General features: G+C 37.1%; 1 protein-coding gene across 2 annotated transcripts in view; it reads left to right on the top strand.

The window, feature by feature from the left end:
• STX17 (syntaxin 17) overlaps positions 1-14,021 on the top strand; it is a 99,011-nt gene that overhangs the window by 36,175 nt on the left and 48,815 nt on the right. For both annotated transcript variants that reach the window (XM_047768037.1, XM_047768038.1), the window contains exon 3: positions 4,214-4,279. In XM_047768037.1, coding sequence (XP_047623993.1) covers positions 4,214-4,279 — 66 coding nt within the window. The remainder of the gene's footprint in view (positions 1-4,213; positions 4,280-14,021) is intronic.

Raw genomic sequence — 14,021 nt, forward strand, 5'->3', positions numbered from 1 at the left:
CGGTAATACCAGATCTTTAACCCACTGGGCAAGACATGGATAGCACCTCCATCCTCATGGATACTAGTTGGGTTCTTAACCCACTGAGCCACAAAGGGAACTCCTATTTGTAGACTTTTTGATGATGGCCTTTCATACTGGTGTGATATAGTTTTGATTTGCATTTCTCTAATAATTAGTGATGTTGAGCATCTTTTCAATGATAGATCAGAAGGAGAAATTAAGGAGACAATTCTATTTACCATCCTGTTAAAAAGAATAAAATACCTAGGAATAAACCTACCTAAGGAAGCAAAAGAACTGTATTCTGAAAACTTTAAGATGCTGATGAAGGCAGTTGAAGATAACACAAAAAGATATACCATGCTCTTGAATTGGAAGAATCAATATTGTCAAAATGACTATAGTGCCCAAGGCAATTCAGTGTAATCCCTATCAAAATACCAATGGCATTTTTCACAGGCCTAGAACAAAAAAAATGTTAACATCAAAGAAACATCAAAGACCCTAGATTTCCAAAGCAGTCTTGAAAAAGAAAAATGGAACTGGAGCAATCAGGCTCTGTCACTTCAGACTGTAGTACAAAGCTACAGTCATCAGAACAGTATGATACTGGCACAAAAAAAAGAAATACAGATCAGGGGAACAGGATAGAAAGCCCAGAATTAAACCCATGCACCTAATCTATATGACAAAGGGGGCAAGAATATACAATGGAGAAAAGACATTCTTTTCAATAAGTGGTGCTGGGAAAACCAGGCACCTGCATGTAAAAGAATGAAATTGGAACATCCTCTATCACCATATACAAAAATAGATTCAAAATGGATTATAGATCCAAATTTAAGACCAAATATTCTAAAACTCTAGAGGAAAACATAGGCAGGACACTCTTTGATGTATATTACAGCAGTATCTTTTTTGATTCACCTCCTAGAATAATGAAAATAAAGCCAAAAAAGCCACAAAAAAACAAGTGGGGCCTAATTAAACTTAAAAACTTTTGCACAGTAATGGAAACCATGAAAAAAAAATTGCAAAGACAACCTACAGAATGGGAGAAAATCTTTGCAAACAAGGAAACCAACAAGGGATATATCTCCAAAATATACAAACATCTTCTGTAGTTCTTTATCAAAAACCCAGACAACCCAATCAAATGGGCAGAAGATCTGTATAGACATTTCTTCAAAGAAGACAGATGGCCTAAAAGCACATGAATAAGTTTACTAATCTTTTATTTGCATTTTTTACCTTTTATTAATTCTATCCATTGCATTTTTTATTTCAGATGCCCCTTGTGTTTTGGTCATGCCTGGGGTATGCAAAAGTTCCAGGCCCAGGGATTAAACCTACACCACAATAGCGTTTTGAGCCAAAGCAATGACAATGCCAGATCCTTAACCTGCTGTACTACCAGGGAGTTCCTCAGATGCCTTTTTTAATTTTAGGAATTGAATTTTTAAAAATATCTTCAACGTTTAAGTATGCTCATGTTTTCTTCTTCTTTCTTAAGGACGTGGAATACATCATAATAACTTTAATATCCTTGTGCATTAATTCTATTATCTCTATCATATCTAAATTTGTTTCTATTGATTTTTTTTTCTCACTATTGATCATATTTTCCTGCCCTTTCTTTTTTTTTGTCTTTTTAGGGCCACACCTGCGGCATGTGGAAGTTCCCAGTCTAGGGGTCCAATTGGAGCTACAGCTGCCAGCCTGCACCACAGCCACAGCAATACAGGATCTAAGCCGAGTCTGGGACCTACATCACAGTTCATGGCAACTCCGGAGCCTTAACCCACTGAGCGAGACCAGGGATCAAACCCGTACCCTCATCATTACTAGTTGGGTTCGTTAACCACTGAGCCACGAAGGGAACTCCCTTCCTGCTTTTTTTGCATGCATGGTAATTATTTATTGGATGCCAGATATTCTTCACTTGTTGGATACTGAATATTTTTAAATTCCTTTAAGTATTTTTGAGCTTTATCTATCTATTCTGAGTCATTTATTTAGTAACAGTTTGATCCTTTTAAGCTTATATGGGATCAGAACAAGCTTTATTCCAAGCCTAATTTTTTCCCATAAAAGTCAGTACTTTGGAGTACTCTATCTGTATTCTAGTATTGAAAGGTTTTTCCACTCTAACCTGTGGTCACATGAACTATTTCTGGCATTGTGTGATTTGGGGGATTAGTCCACCTGGTCTTTTCCAGTGGTTCTTTTCTCTGACTTCAGATAGTTTCCTTATGTGCATGTGCTCTTCTGTACTCAGCTGAAGACTCTAAAGGAAAACCCTACATATCTCTGGAGTTCTCAGCATAGTCTTCTCCTTTCATTGCAACTATGTCCTCACATGCATCGTTTTCCTTTCTGATATTCTGCTCTATGAATTCTTGCAGCCTTGACCTCTCTGAATTTTCAACTCTGTTTCCTTAACATCAATTTTTCCTAAAATATCATAACAGATTAGTGTTAAGTAATACATTTTTTTTGGTCTTTTTAGGGCTGCACCCACATCACATGGAGGTTCCCAGGCTAGGGGTTGAATCGGAGCTACAGCTGCCGACCTAAGCCACAGCCACAGCAACGGGATCCAAGCTGCATCTGCGACCTACATCTTAGCTCACAGCAGTGCCAGATACTTAATCCACTGAGCAAGTCCAGGGATTGAACCTGCATCCTCATGTATGCTAGTCAGATTCGTTTCTGCTAAGCCATGACAGGAACTCCAAGTAATAAATTTTAAAGTGGCTTATTTTCAGACATGTATCTTTGGCTTCCATTCTCACCTTTTTTTTTTTTTTTTTTTTTTTTGCCACACCCATGGCGTATGAAAGTTCCCAGACCAGGGATCAACCTGTGCCACAGCTAGGGCAGCCACTATGCCAGGCCAGGGATTGAATTGGAGACTGAGCCACTGCAGTCAGATACTTGACCCACTGTGCCACAGCAGGAATTCCTATTCTCATCTTTTTATTAGTATCATTACACTGTCTAGAATAGTATTTATAGTAGATCTGATGGCGTCAATTCAGTTTTTCTTACACATGAAAGTAGTTTGATAGTGGTTTTAAATTTATTTAATTGGATAGTAGCTTTAAGTTTATTTTTGGTAAATACATTTTTAATATAGTCTAGTTATTTTTAAGCTTAATGTGTATTGTTTATTTCTTAGATGATGTAAACAAAATTTAGGCGTATCAGAATTTTTTGCGGTGTTCCCCGGTGGCCTATCAAGTTAAAGATTCAGAGTTGTCACTGCTGTAGTGCAGTCCACATGCCATAGGCATGGCCAGAAAAAAAAAGGTTTTTTTGCTGCTACCAAATTTAAAGAATATGCAGAATAGGGAATATAAAAATACTTTAGAAAAATTTTAGCGCCCTACGTTGATAATCTGCTATGCCTTCTTTGTGTGTATCCGGCATTTTCATTTCTGTCCTTTCAAAGTATTCCTAGGTTGAGTGTGTGTGTGTGTGAGAGTGAGATTATACCAAAAATGTGTTTACTGTCATTACTCACATTTAACATCTTATTTGGATTTTTAAATTTCAAACAAAAATAATATGTGACCTTTGGTGTTGTTTATATTTTGTATAAGTATTCTGTCATAATGTTATATTTTGCTATGTTTCCTGTCAAATGGAAAGTTTTCCATGGTCATGCTCATTAAGCTTTTTGGATGAAACTCTGAAAACTAAACCTTGCCTTGGTAAAAACTGAGACATACATATTAAATGTTCATTCTTATTTTTATATACTTTCTAGTCAACAGTACAATGTTCTCAAATCAGATTTTAATTTTCAGTAATTGACTCTATCATTGACTAACATTTCAGTCTTTAAATAGTAAAAATACCTATATTCTAGATTGATGAATGCTGTTGATTTTTGTCATTTTTCATTCTTTGTTTTTTTCACCTCCAAAGATTGTGAATTAGAGACAAAATAATACTCTTTTTTGGTAAAGTAAATAGTGTTTCATGATTTTTGCTTGTTTTACCATTTTCCAGAATTTTGTATGTAATGTTTCTGAAAATTTCCTACTTGTATGGTCTTTGGACTGTTAAGAACCACTACAAAGTCAGTAACTTTTTGACTGGTGTGTTTAAGTTTGGGTGGGCAAATAGGGATTTTTATGGTAAACTATAAATAATCACTCAATGATAAAAAGAATTCAGTACCTTTCCCCTTTCTTTTGTATAGTATCAAAGGTGCAGAATCTGGGACAAATTGCATGAAGAGCATATCAATGCAGGACGTACAGTTCAGGTAAGGCTATTATGTTATTTCTAGTAAATCAGTATGATAAAACAGCCTTGAAAGTTCCCTGCTGGCCTAGTGGGTTAAGTAAGGCTCTGTCATTATCACTGCTATCATTGGGTTTGATCCTTGGCCCAGGAACTTCCACATGCTGTGGGTATGGCCAAAGAGAAAAAAAAGACAGCCTTAAAGAAATTTTGCTAAAATAAATACTGTGTGGCTGAATCCTTTTATGTGTATTTGTAACTATTTACTTAAGGATGCATTTTTAGCAGGAATTATTGAATCGAATGTCGTACATATTTTTAAGATTTTAATTCATGTTAGCAAAATTTTCTCCAGAAATGATGTGTCAACGTACACTGTCACAATAACTGCATGTTCCAAAAATTTTAGAACACTAGTATTAACCATTCCTCAAATTTTTGCTAATTAATAGGCTAACATAATGCAACCTTTGTTCTTTTAATCTGTATTTTTTTTTTTTTTTTAACTCTTACTGCTTTGAAGGGTGAAAAGTTTTTATGTGCACCTTGGATAGTAATGGTTTTTTGTGTGAATTGCCCTTTCATGTCCCTTGATATATTATGCTATTGTCTTTTGTCATAGTTCTTATAGTTTTAAGATACCGGTTTTCTGTTTATAAAACTGTTACAATAATACAGTGTTACAAAAATTTTTTGCCAGTTACTAGCTTTTTAATACATAAATTTTAATTATTTTAAATTAATTTTTGAAAAGCATATTTACTTAGTTAAAAGCCAGATAAAATTAAAAGGCTTGTAGTACCTACCCTTCTCCATCTCTCTGGCGTATGGAAGTTCCCTGGCCAGGGATTGAATCCAAGCCACAGCTACGACCTATGCCATAGCTGCGGCAACACAGGATCCTTTAACCCTCTGTGCCAGGCTAGGGATTGAACCCAGGCATCAACCTGGGCCACTGCTGTCAGGTTCTTAACCCCCTGTACCACAGTGGGAAATCCCTGGTATTGATTAACCAGGTTTAGGCATTATCTCTTCACTTCTTGCTGTGAAGGAGGTGCAGCTCTAGCTTTCCACCCTATTTTCCTCCTTCCTTTTCCACTTATAATTGCATATATTATCACTTTTGGTTAAATTAATACTTATTACCTCATTATTTTGATTATAAAGATATTGTTTTTTGCTAGGCTACATAGTGACATACAGTACAGACTTTTGCTTTTTTTGTTTAAGATATCATTTTATTCTAATGACTTTTATGTGTTTAGTGTTGGTTTTTTGTTGTTATTATTTTTGCTGAACCCACAGCATGTCGAAGTTCCTGGCTCAGGGATCAAACCCACACTACAGCAGCAGCTCAGGCCAATACAGAGACAACGTGGGACACCTAACCTGCTGTATCACAGGGAATTCCCTAGTGTTTTTTATTTTTTTTATTTTTATTTTTATTTTTTTATTTATTTATTTTTTGTCTTTTGTCTTTTGTTGTTGTTGCTATTTCTTGGGCCGCTCCCGCGGCATATGGAGGTTCCCAGGCCAGGGGTTGAATCGGAGCTGTAGCCACTGGCCTACGCCAGAGCCACAGCAACGTGGGATCCGAGCCGCGTCTGCAACCTACACCACAGCTCACGGCAACGCCGGATCGTTAACCCACTGAGCAAGGGCAGGGACCAAACCCGCAACCTCATGGTTCCTAGTCAGATTCGTTAACCACTGCACCACAACGGGAACTCCGTGTTTTTTATTTTTATTAGAGATATATAGTTGGTGTACAACATCATGTAAATTACAGGTGTACAACATAGTGATTCACCATTTTTAGAGATTATATTCCATTTATAGATATTATTAAATATTATGTATATTCTCTGTGTTGTACAGTATATCATTGTAGCTTATTTATTCTATACATAATAGTTTATACCACTTAATCCCTTACCCTGCATTGCCTCTTCCCACTTCCCTCTCCCCAATGGTAACCATTATTTTATTCTCTATATCTGTGAGTCTGTTTTCTTTTTTTATATTCATTAGTTTGTTTTATTTATTCATTTATTTATTTATTTTTGTCTTTTTGCTATTTCTTGGGCCGCTCCCGCGGCATATGGAGGTTCCCAGGCTAGGGGTCGAATCGGAGCCGTAGCCACCGGCCTACGTCAGAGCCACAGTAACATAGGATCCGAGCCGTGTCTGCAACCCACACCACAGCTCACAGCAACGCCAGATCCTTAACCCACTGAGCAAGGGCAGGGACCGAACCCGCAACCTCATAGTTCCTAGTCAGATTCGTTAACCACTGCGCCACGACGGGAACTGCAGTTTGTTTTATTTTTTAGCTTCCACATATAGGTGATATTATACAGTATTTGTCTTTCTCTCTCCGACTGATTTCACTTTTACCCTCTAAGTCTATCCAGGTTGTTGTAAAAGTCAAAATTTCATTCTTTTTTATGGCTGAGTAGTATTTGTGTGTGCACATCACATCTTCTTTGTCCATTTATCACATCTTCTTTATCCATTCATCTTTTGATGGACACTTAAGTTGCTTCTATATCTTGGCAATTATAAATAACACTGCTATGAATATAGGGGTATATGTATGTATCTTTTTGAATTTGTGTTTTTGGGTTTTTTGAACTTATACCCAGGAATGGAATTGCTGGATCATATGGTAGTTCTTTTTTTTTTTTTTTTTGCTTTTTATGGCCACACCTGCAACATACGGAAGTTCCCAGCCTAGGGGCCGAATCATAGCTGCTTTTGCTGGCTTATGTCACAGCCGTGGCAATGTGGGATCTGAGCTGAATCTGCAACCTACACTGCAGCTCACAGCAATGCCAGATCCTTAACCCACTGAGTGAGGCCAGGGATCAAATCCACATCCTCATGGATACTAGTCGGGTTTGTAACCTGCTGAGCCACAATGGGAACTCTGGTGGTTCTATTTTTAGTTTCTTGCAAAACCACCATACAGTTTTCCACAATGGCCATGCCAGTTTATTTCTACTAACAGTGTATGAGGGTTCCCTTTCATCCATATCCTCACCATTTATAATTTGAAGTCTTTTTGATGATAGCCATTCTGATAGGTGTGAGATGATATCACATTGTGGTTTTAATTTGCATTTCTATGGTGATTAATGATGTTGAGCGTCTCCTCGTGCTTGTTGGCCTTATGTATGTCTTATTTGGAAATAAATATATATATTTAGATCTTCTGCCCTCCCTTTTTTTTGCTTTTTAGGTCTGTACGCACAGCATATGGAGGTTCCCAGGCTAGGGGTCGAATTGGAGCTGCAGCTGCTGGCCTACACCATAACCACAGCAAAGTGGGATCTAAGCTGCATCTGCAGTCTATACCACAGCTCGTGGCAGTGCCAGATCCCTGAACCCAGTGAGGCCAGGGATCAAACCCGTATCCTGATGGATACTAGTTGGATTTGTTTCTGCTGTACTACAACGGGAACTCCTGCCCATTTTTAATTGGGTTGTTTGTTTTTTTTTTGAGGTTGAGTTGTATTAGCTGTTTATATATTTTGGATATATACCCCTGTTGGTCATATCATTAGCAAATATTTTCTCCTATTCATTATGTTGTGTTTTCATTTTTGTCAGTGGTTTCTTTTGCTGTGAAGAAACTTTAGGTTTAATTTGTTTATTTTTCCTTTTATTTCTTTTGCTTTAGGAAACAGATCCAAAAAATATTGCTACAATTTATGTCAGAGAATGTTCTGCCTATATTTTCTTCTGGGAGTTTTATGGTTTGTGCTCTTACATTAAAGCCTTTGATCCATTTTGAGTTTATTTTTTTATATGGTGTGAAAAAATGGTCTAATTTCACTCATTTATATACAACTACCCAGTTTTTCCAGTACTGCTTATTGATGAGACTGTGTTTTGCCCACTGTATATTCTTGCTCCTTTGTCATATATTAATTGACCATAGGTAAATGTGTTTATTTCTGGGCTTTCTCTTCTCTTCCAAGGATCTATGTGTCTGCTTTTGTGCCAGTACCATACTGTTTTGATGACTGTAGCTTTGTAATATTGTCTGAAGTCAGGGAGCATGATTCCTCCAGCTCTCTTCTTTCTCAAGATTGTTTTGGCTATTCTGGGTCTTTTGTGTTTCCATTACAAATTTTAAAATTACTTGTTCTAGTTTTGTGAAAAATGCCCTTGGTATTTTGATAAGAATTTCACTGAATCTGTAGATTGCCTTATGGTCATTTTAACAATTTAAAATGTATATGTATATGGTGTATCTTTTCATCTGTTTCCATCTGTTTGTTGCCAACAGTTTGTTTCGTTAGTGTCTTATAGTTTTGTAAGTACAGGTCTTTTACCTCCTTAAGTAGGTTTATAACTAGTTATTTTATTCTTTTTGATGCAGTGGTGAATATGAGTGTTTCCTTAATTTCTCTTTCTGATAGTTCATGTTAGTATATAGAAATGCAACATATTTCTGTATATTAATTTTGTATCCTGCAACTTTATCTAATTGCTTGAACTCTAGTAGTTTGTTGGTGGCATATTTAGGATTTTCTATGTATGTATCATGTCATTTACCAGCAGTGATAATATTATTTCTTCCTTTCCAGTTCAGATTCCTCTTGTTTCTTTTTTTTGTCTGATTGCTGTGTCTAGGACTTCCAATACTCTGTTAAATAAAGGTAGCAAGAGTGGACGTCCTAGTCTTGTTCCTGATCTTAGGGGATGTTCTCCTCTTTTTATTGTTGGGTATGATGTTGGCTATCCTTTTACTTTTTTTTGAAGTTAATTATTTTCTTATTTTTTTAATTTCCTGGCTTTTTGTGTATTTTTAGTTAATTTTTTCCTAAACGTTCCAAATCTGACACATGCTGTCAGTATTTTTCGTATGCTCAAATACATTACTTTCATACTTTATCCTGAAGACTCTCTCCTGAAGTGCTTCTTCCTCCCAGATCCAATTTGGATTTGTTTTCTAGGCTTGTTGCACAGCTGTTATTCTGGAACTTCCCTAAGCTGCTCGTGTTTTGGGTCCCTATTTTTCCTGGATATCATGTCTTCCTCATTTTTGGTTTTCTCCATTGTTTTGTTAGAATACATATTTCACTAGCTCTCAAGTAAAGGTAACTTAAAGGTAAGTTTTTAACTTCTTAAGTGTCTGAAAAATACCTTCATTCTCTCCTCAAATATGATTGTTAATCTCAGTAGGTACATAGAATGCTTTCTAGGTATTTTGAAACCTTTCTAGGCTTTCTAGTTTAGTGTTGCTCTTAAAAAAGGAGATAACTAGTTTCCCAATCTTCATATATGACCAGTTTTTTTTTATCTTCTTTGGGAAATTTTGTGATCTGTTTATCCTGGTGTTCTGAAATTTGATAATATGATGTGCTTCATGTCAGACCTTTTAATCTAAAAACTCACAGTTTGGGAGTTACTGTTGTGGGGCAGCAGAAATGAATCCAACTAGTATCCATTAGGAAATGGTTTTGATCCCTGGCCTTGCTCAGTGGGTTAAGGATCCAGTGTTGCTGTGAGCTGTGGTGTAGGTCACAGACATGGCGCAGATGTGGTATTGCTGTAGCTGTGGTGTAGGCCAGCATCTGTAGCTCCAGTTCAACTCCTAGCCTGGGAACTTGCATATGCTGTGCCTAAAAAGCAACACCCCCCCCCCCCCAAAAACAACAAAAAACCCAAACCTATGGTTTTAGTTCTGTGACTTTTTCTTAAATTATTTGTTTGATAATTTATTCCTCTGGTTTTCTCTTGTCTTTTTAAAAAAATTCTTTTATTGCCAGGGTCACAAACTATAGCTCACAGGCCAAATCTGCTCACTGCCTCATTCATTTTTGTTTTGTCTTTGGCTTCTTTCATATTACAACAGCAGAGTTGAATGGTTGCAACAAGAGACCATATGGCCTATAAAATCTAAACTATTTACTATCTGGCTGTTTGCAGAAAAAGTTTCCTGATCCCTGTTTTGTTGAATGGAAGACTCTTGAGTTGCTTGTCTAATTTTCTGTCCTTTTTTTCTGGGAGATTTCCTCAGCTTTATCTTCTATTCTTTCTGCTGAATTCTTTATTTCTGCTATTACAGTATTTATTTTCCAAGGGCTTTTTCTTTTTCTTTTTTTGTAGCACTTTATCTTTGAACATAATAATTTTTCTTGCTTTTCCGAGACGTTAAAAAGCTGATTGCTTATTTCCTGGTGGACTTCACCTAAATATTCTTTGGCAGGCTGGCATTTTCCTTGGAGCAATCCCCAAGTCTCAGTATCTGGAGGTGGTTCTGGTTTAGTTTTATAAAGAGGAATCCTCATTTCCCCTTCCTAGGGTAAGTAGGTACTTATTTTCTAATTATAGAAGCAGGTTAACTGAAGGTTGCTGGGCTTTCATTGTTCAGTACAGGGTTTCACATGAATCCCTTTTTTCAGCCCTGTAGCCACTGTTTCTGAATCTAGAGACTGTTTCTGAATCTAGAGTCTGTTTCACCAAAAAATGCACCTCTGGTCCTCTTATATTTCAAAAAGGTTACTATAGCTGCAGCTCCTGCAAATAGAGTGTGATAGAATGAAGCAAATGCAAGAGATCATTTAGGGAGTGGTTACAGAGATGGTGAGGATGGAGGAAAAAAGATTGATTTGAGACTTAGGTGGAGTCTCTCTAAACATGTATTTTACTTCTTGCCACCTAGAATATAGCCCTAAAGATCAAGGACTTGTGTCTCCACTAATTGTGTATCTCACAGTGCCAGATACCCAGCAAGATTCAGAATTTATTGAATGGTACTGCACACATTAATGTCAGTGAGATTGTTATGACCTGGATTCTTACTATCTTCACTGTTTAACATGTCATTAAAAATCACTTATGATTTTCTTCAGACAGTGGTATGGTCAAAGTATTTGTTTACTCATTAAAATATATATGTATATTTACATTATTGATCTCCGTCTGACACAGAAGCTTTATGTTTGCCATTAAAATAGTGAGGTTGAAACTGTTGTTAGATGTGGGTATCTGCTTAGTTTTAGTCATATCTGCCTTGCATTTTTTTGTATAGGCTTGTTCTTAGCTAGTTTGTTTAAAACTTCTTTTTAGACAATTTCATGAACAGTTACCATAAACTTTCTAGTTTTAGATTTATATTGTAAAAACTGTCTTCTTACTTTTGTCATTGTGTTTTGTTGAAAGTTCTTAATTTAAATGTATCAATCTTTATCTGTCTAATTTATAAAAAGTATGTGGTTCATACTTTTGATGTCTTGTTCAAGAAATGCTCTATATCCTAAGATTAAGAGGGTATTTCGGAGTTCCCGTCGTGGCGCAGTGGTTAACGAATCCGACTAGGAACCATGAGGTTGCGGGTTCGATCCCTGGCCTTGCTCAGTGGGTTAATGATCTGGCGTTGTCGTGAGCTGTGGTGTAGTTTGCAGACGCGGCTCAGATCCCACGTTGCTGTGGCTGTGGCTCTGGCGTAGGCTGGAGACTACAGCTCCAATTAGACCCCTAGCCTGGGAACCTCCATATGCCGCGGGAGCGGCCCAAGAAATAGCGAAAAAGACAAAAAAAAAAAAAAAAGAGGGTATTTCCCTTTATCTTCTCTTGAGTGTTTTAAATATTTTTCTTTTAACATTTAAGTTGTTAATCCACCTGGTATTGATGGTATGAGGTAGATATAAAGAAAATATTATTTTATTCCATTTGGAAAATCAGTTATCTCTTATTATTAACTGATTTCTGTAGTGTTATTTACATATCACAATTTCATATATGCATGGATTCGTTTCTGGTCTATTTTGTTACTCTAGTCAACTTGTCTATTTCTCCAGTAAGGCCTATGCTATATTAATTAAGACAGTCTTGTGATAAGGCTTGATATCTAGTAGGATAATACTGTTGCCTTATTCTTCCTTTTCAGCAGTGTTTTGGCTATACTTGGCTGTTTAGTCTTCCATATAAAATTTGGAATCTGTTTTTCAAAGTTCATACACAATCTTCTTGGAAATTTGGGACTTACATTGGATTTATCCAACTAGTTAAAGAAAATTGAGGGAGTTCCCATTGTGGCTCAGTGGAAATGAATCTGGCTGGTATCCATTAGGATGCAGGTTAAATCCCTGGTCTCACTCAGTGGGTTAAGGATCTGGCATTGCCTGGAGCTGTGTTGTAGGTTGCAGGCATGGATTCTGCATTGCTATGGCTGTGACTTAGGCCAGCGGCTATAGCTCTGATTCGACCCCTAGCCTGGGACTCTCCATATGCCGCAGGTGTGGCCCTAAAAAGGAAAAAAAAAAGGAAATTAACATATCTGCAATGACCCGTTTCCCTCCCTATGTGTGTGGAATATTGTTGTACTTGTTTGTGTCTTTAATATCTGTGTATCTTTATAGTTTTCTGCATATGGATTGTGGTAGTTTGTACTTTTTAAAGATACCTCCAAAGTAACTTCCATTCTACATGGTCTTCAACAGTATGATTTTGCTACTTCCCCTACCAATAGGTGGATTCTAATTCTCCTCCCTTTGAATCTGAGCTGAAGCGGAAGAAATATCCCTAGATTTATGAGGCTAGATCAGAAAAGGCCAGATAGCTCTCACTGGTTCTCTGAGTATATGCTTGCACTGGGGGAGCTTAGCTATCATGTGAAATGCTCAGATATCTACAGACCCTCATTTGGAAGATAGCCACACCACAGCTGATCTCTTAGGTCCAGCCTCTGGTGCCAGTCGTATGAGTGAGCCATCTTGGACCTTCAGTGTACTTGAACATTCAAATGAATGTGGCTTCAGCCAGCATCTAACTCAGCTGCATGAGAGACCCCAAGTGAGCACTGCTCAGCTGACTTCCTGAATGTCTGGTTTGCAAAATCATTAGCAAAATTAATTGGTGGTTTTAGGCCTTTAAGTTTTAGAGGAATTTTATGCAGCAACAGATGACTGGACTACAGGGCTTACACTTAACTTTGTTTATTTCATATTTCATTAGTCTGTTCTTAAGTACTTTAAGGTTTTAGGGTGTGTGTGTATGTTTGGGGGAGGTGTTGCATGTGGTCCTTTATTTATTTTTTAGGGCCGCACCTTCGGCATATAGAGGTTCTCAGGCTAGGGATCCAATCAGAGCTACAGCTGCTAGCCTACACCATAGCCACAGCAACGCCAGATCCAAGCCACGTCTGCGACCTATACCACAGCTCACTACAATGCTGGTTCCTTAACCCACTGAGTGAGACCAGGGATTGAACCTCCAACCTCATGGTTCTTAGTTGGATTTGTTTCCACTGTGCTGCGATGGTAACTCCACATGTTGTCCTTTTAAAATTTTCTCCCTTGGCAACCACAAGGGGGGAGAGAGTGGAATGGATGGGGAGTTTGTTGTTGGTAGATGCAAACTATTACATTTAGAATGGATAAGCAATGAGGTCCTACTGTACAGCACAGGGAACAATATCCAGTCTCTTAGGATAGAACATTATGGAAAGGTAGTATGAGGAAAGAGTGTATGTATATGTGTGACTGGATCAGTGTCCTGTAAATTGGGATAACATTGTAGATCAACTATACTTTAATAAAAATAACAGTAAAGATAAATTATACAAACACACAAAATTGTATTTTCTAACTTTTGGTGGTCTATATAGGAATATAGCTAGTTTTTATATATAGATCTTATGGACAATTGTCTTTAAGTTTTTTTATTATTTCTGGTAATTGGGATAAATCCTTTTGGATTTTCTATTTATAGGATTTTTTGAGGGAGGGTGATACTTTTCTTCTTTCTTA

The sequence above is a fragment of the Phacochoerus africanus genome, chromosome 2, assembly GCF_016906955.1.
Source record: "Phacochoerus africanus isolate WHEZ1 chromosome 2, ROS_Pafr_v1, whole genome shotgun sequence".
Lineage (NCBI taxonomy): Eukaryota > Metazoa > Chordata > Mammalia > Artiodactyla > Suidae > Phacochoerus > Phacochoerus africanus.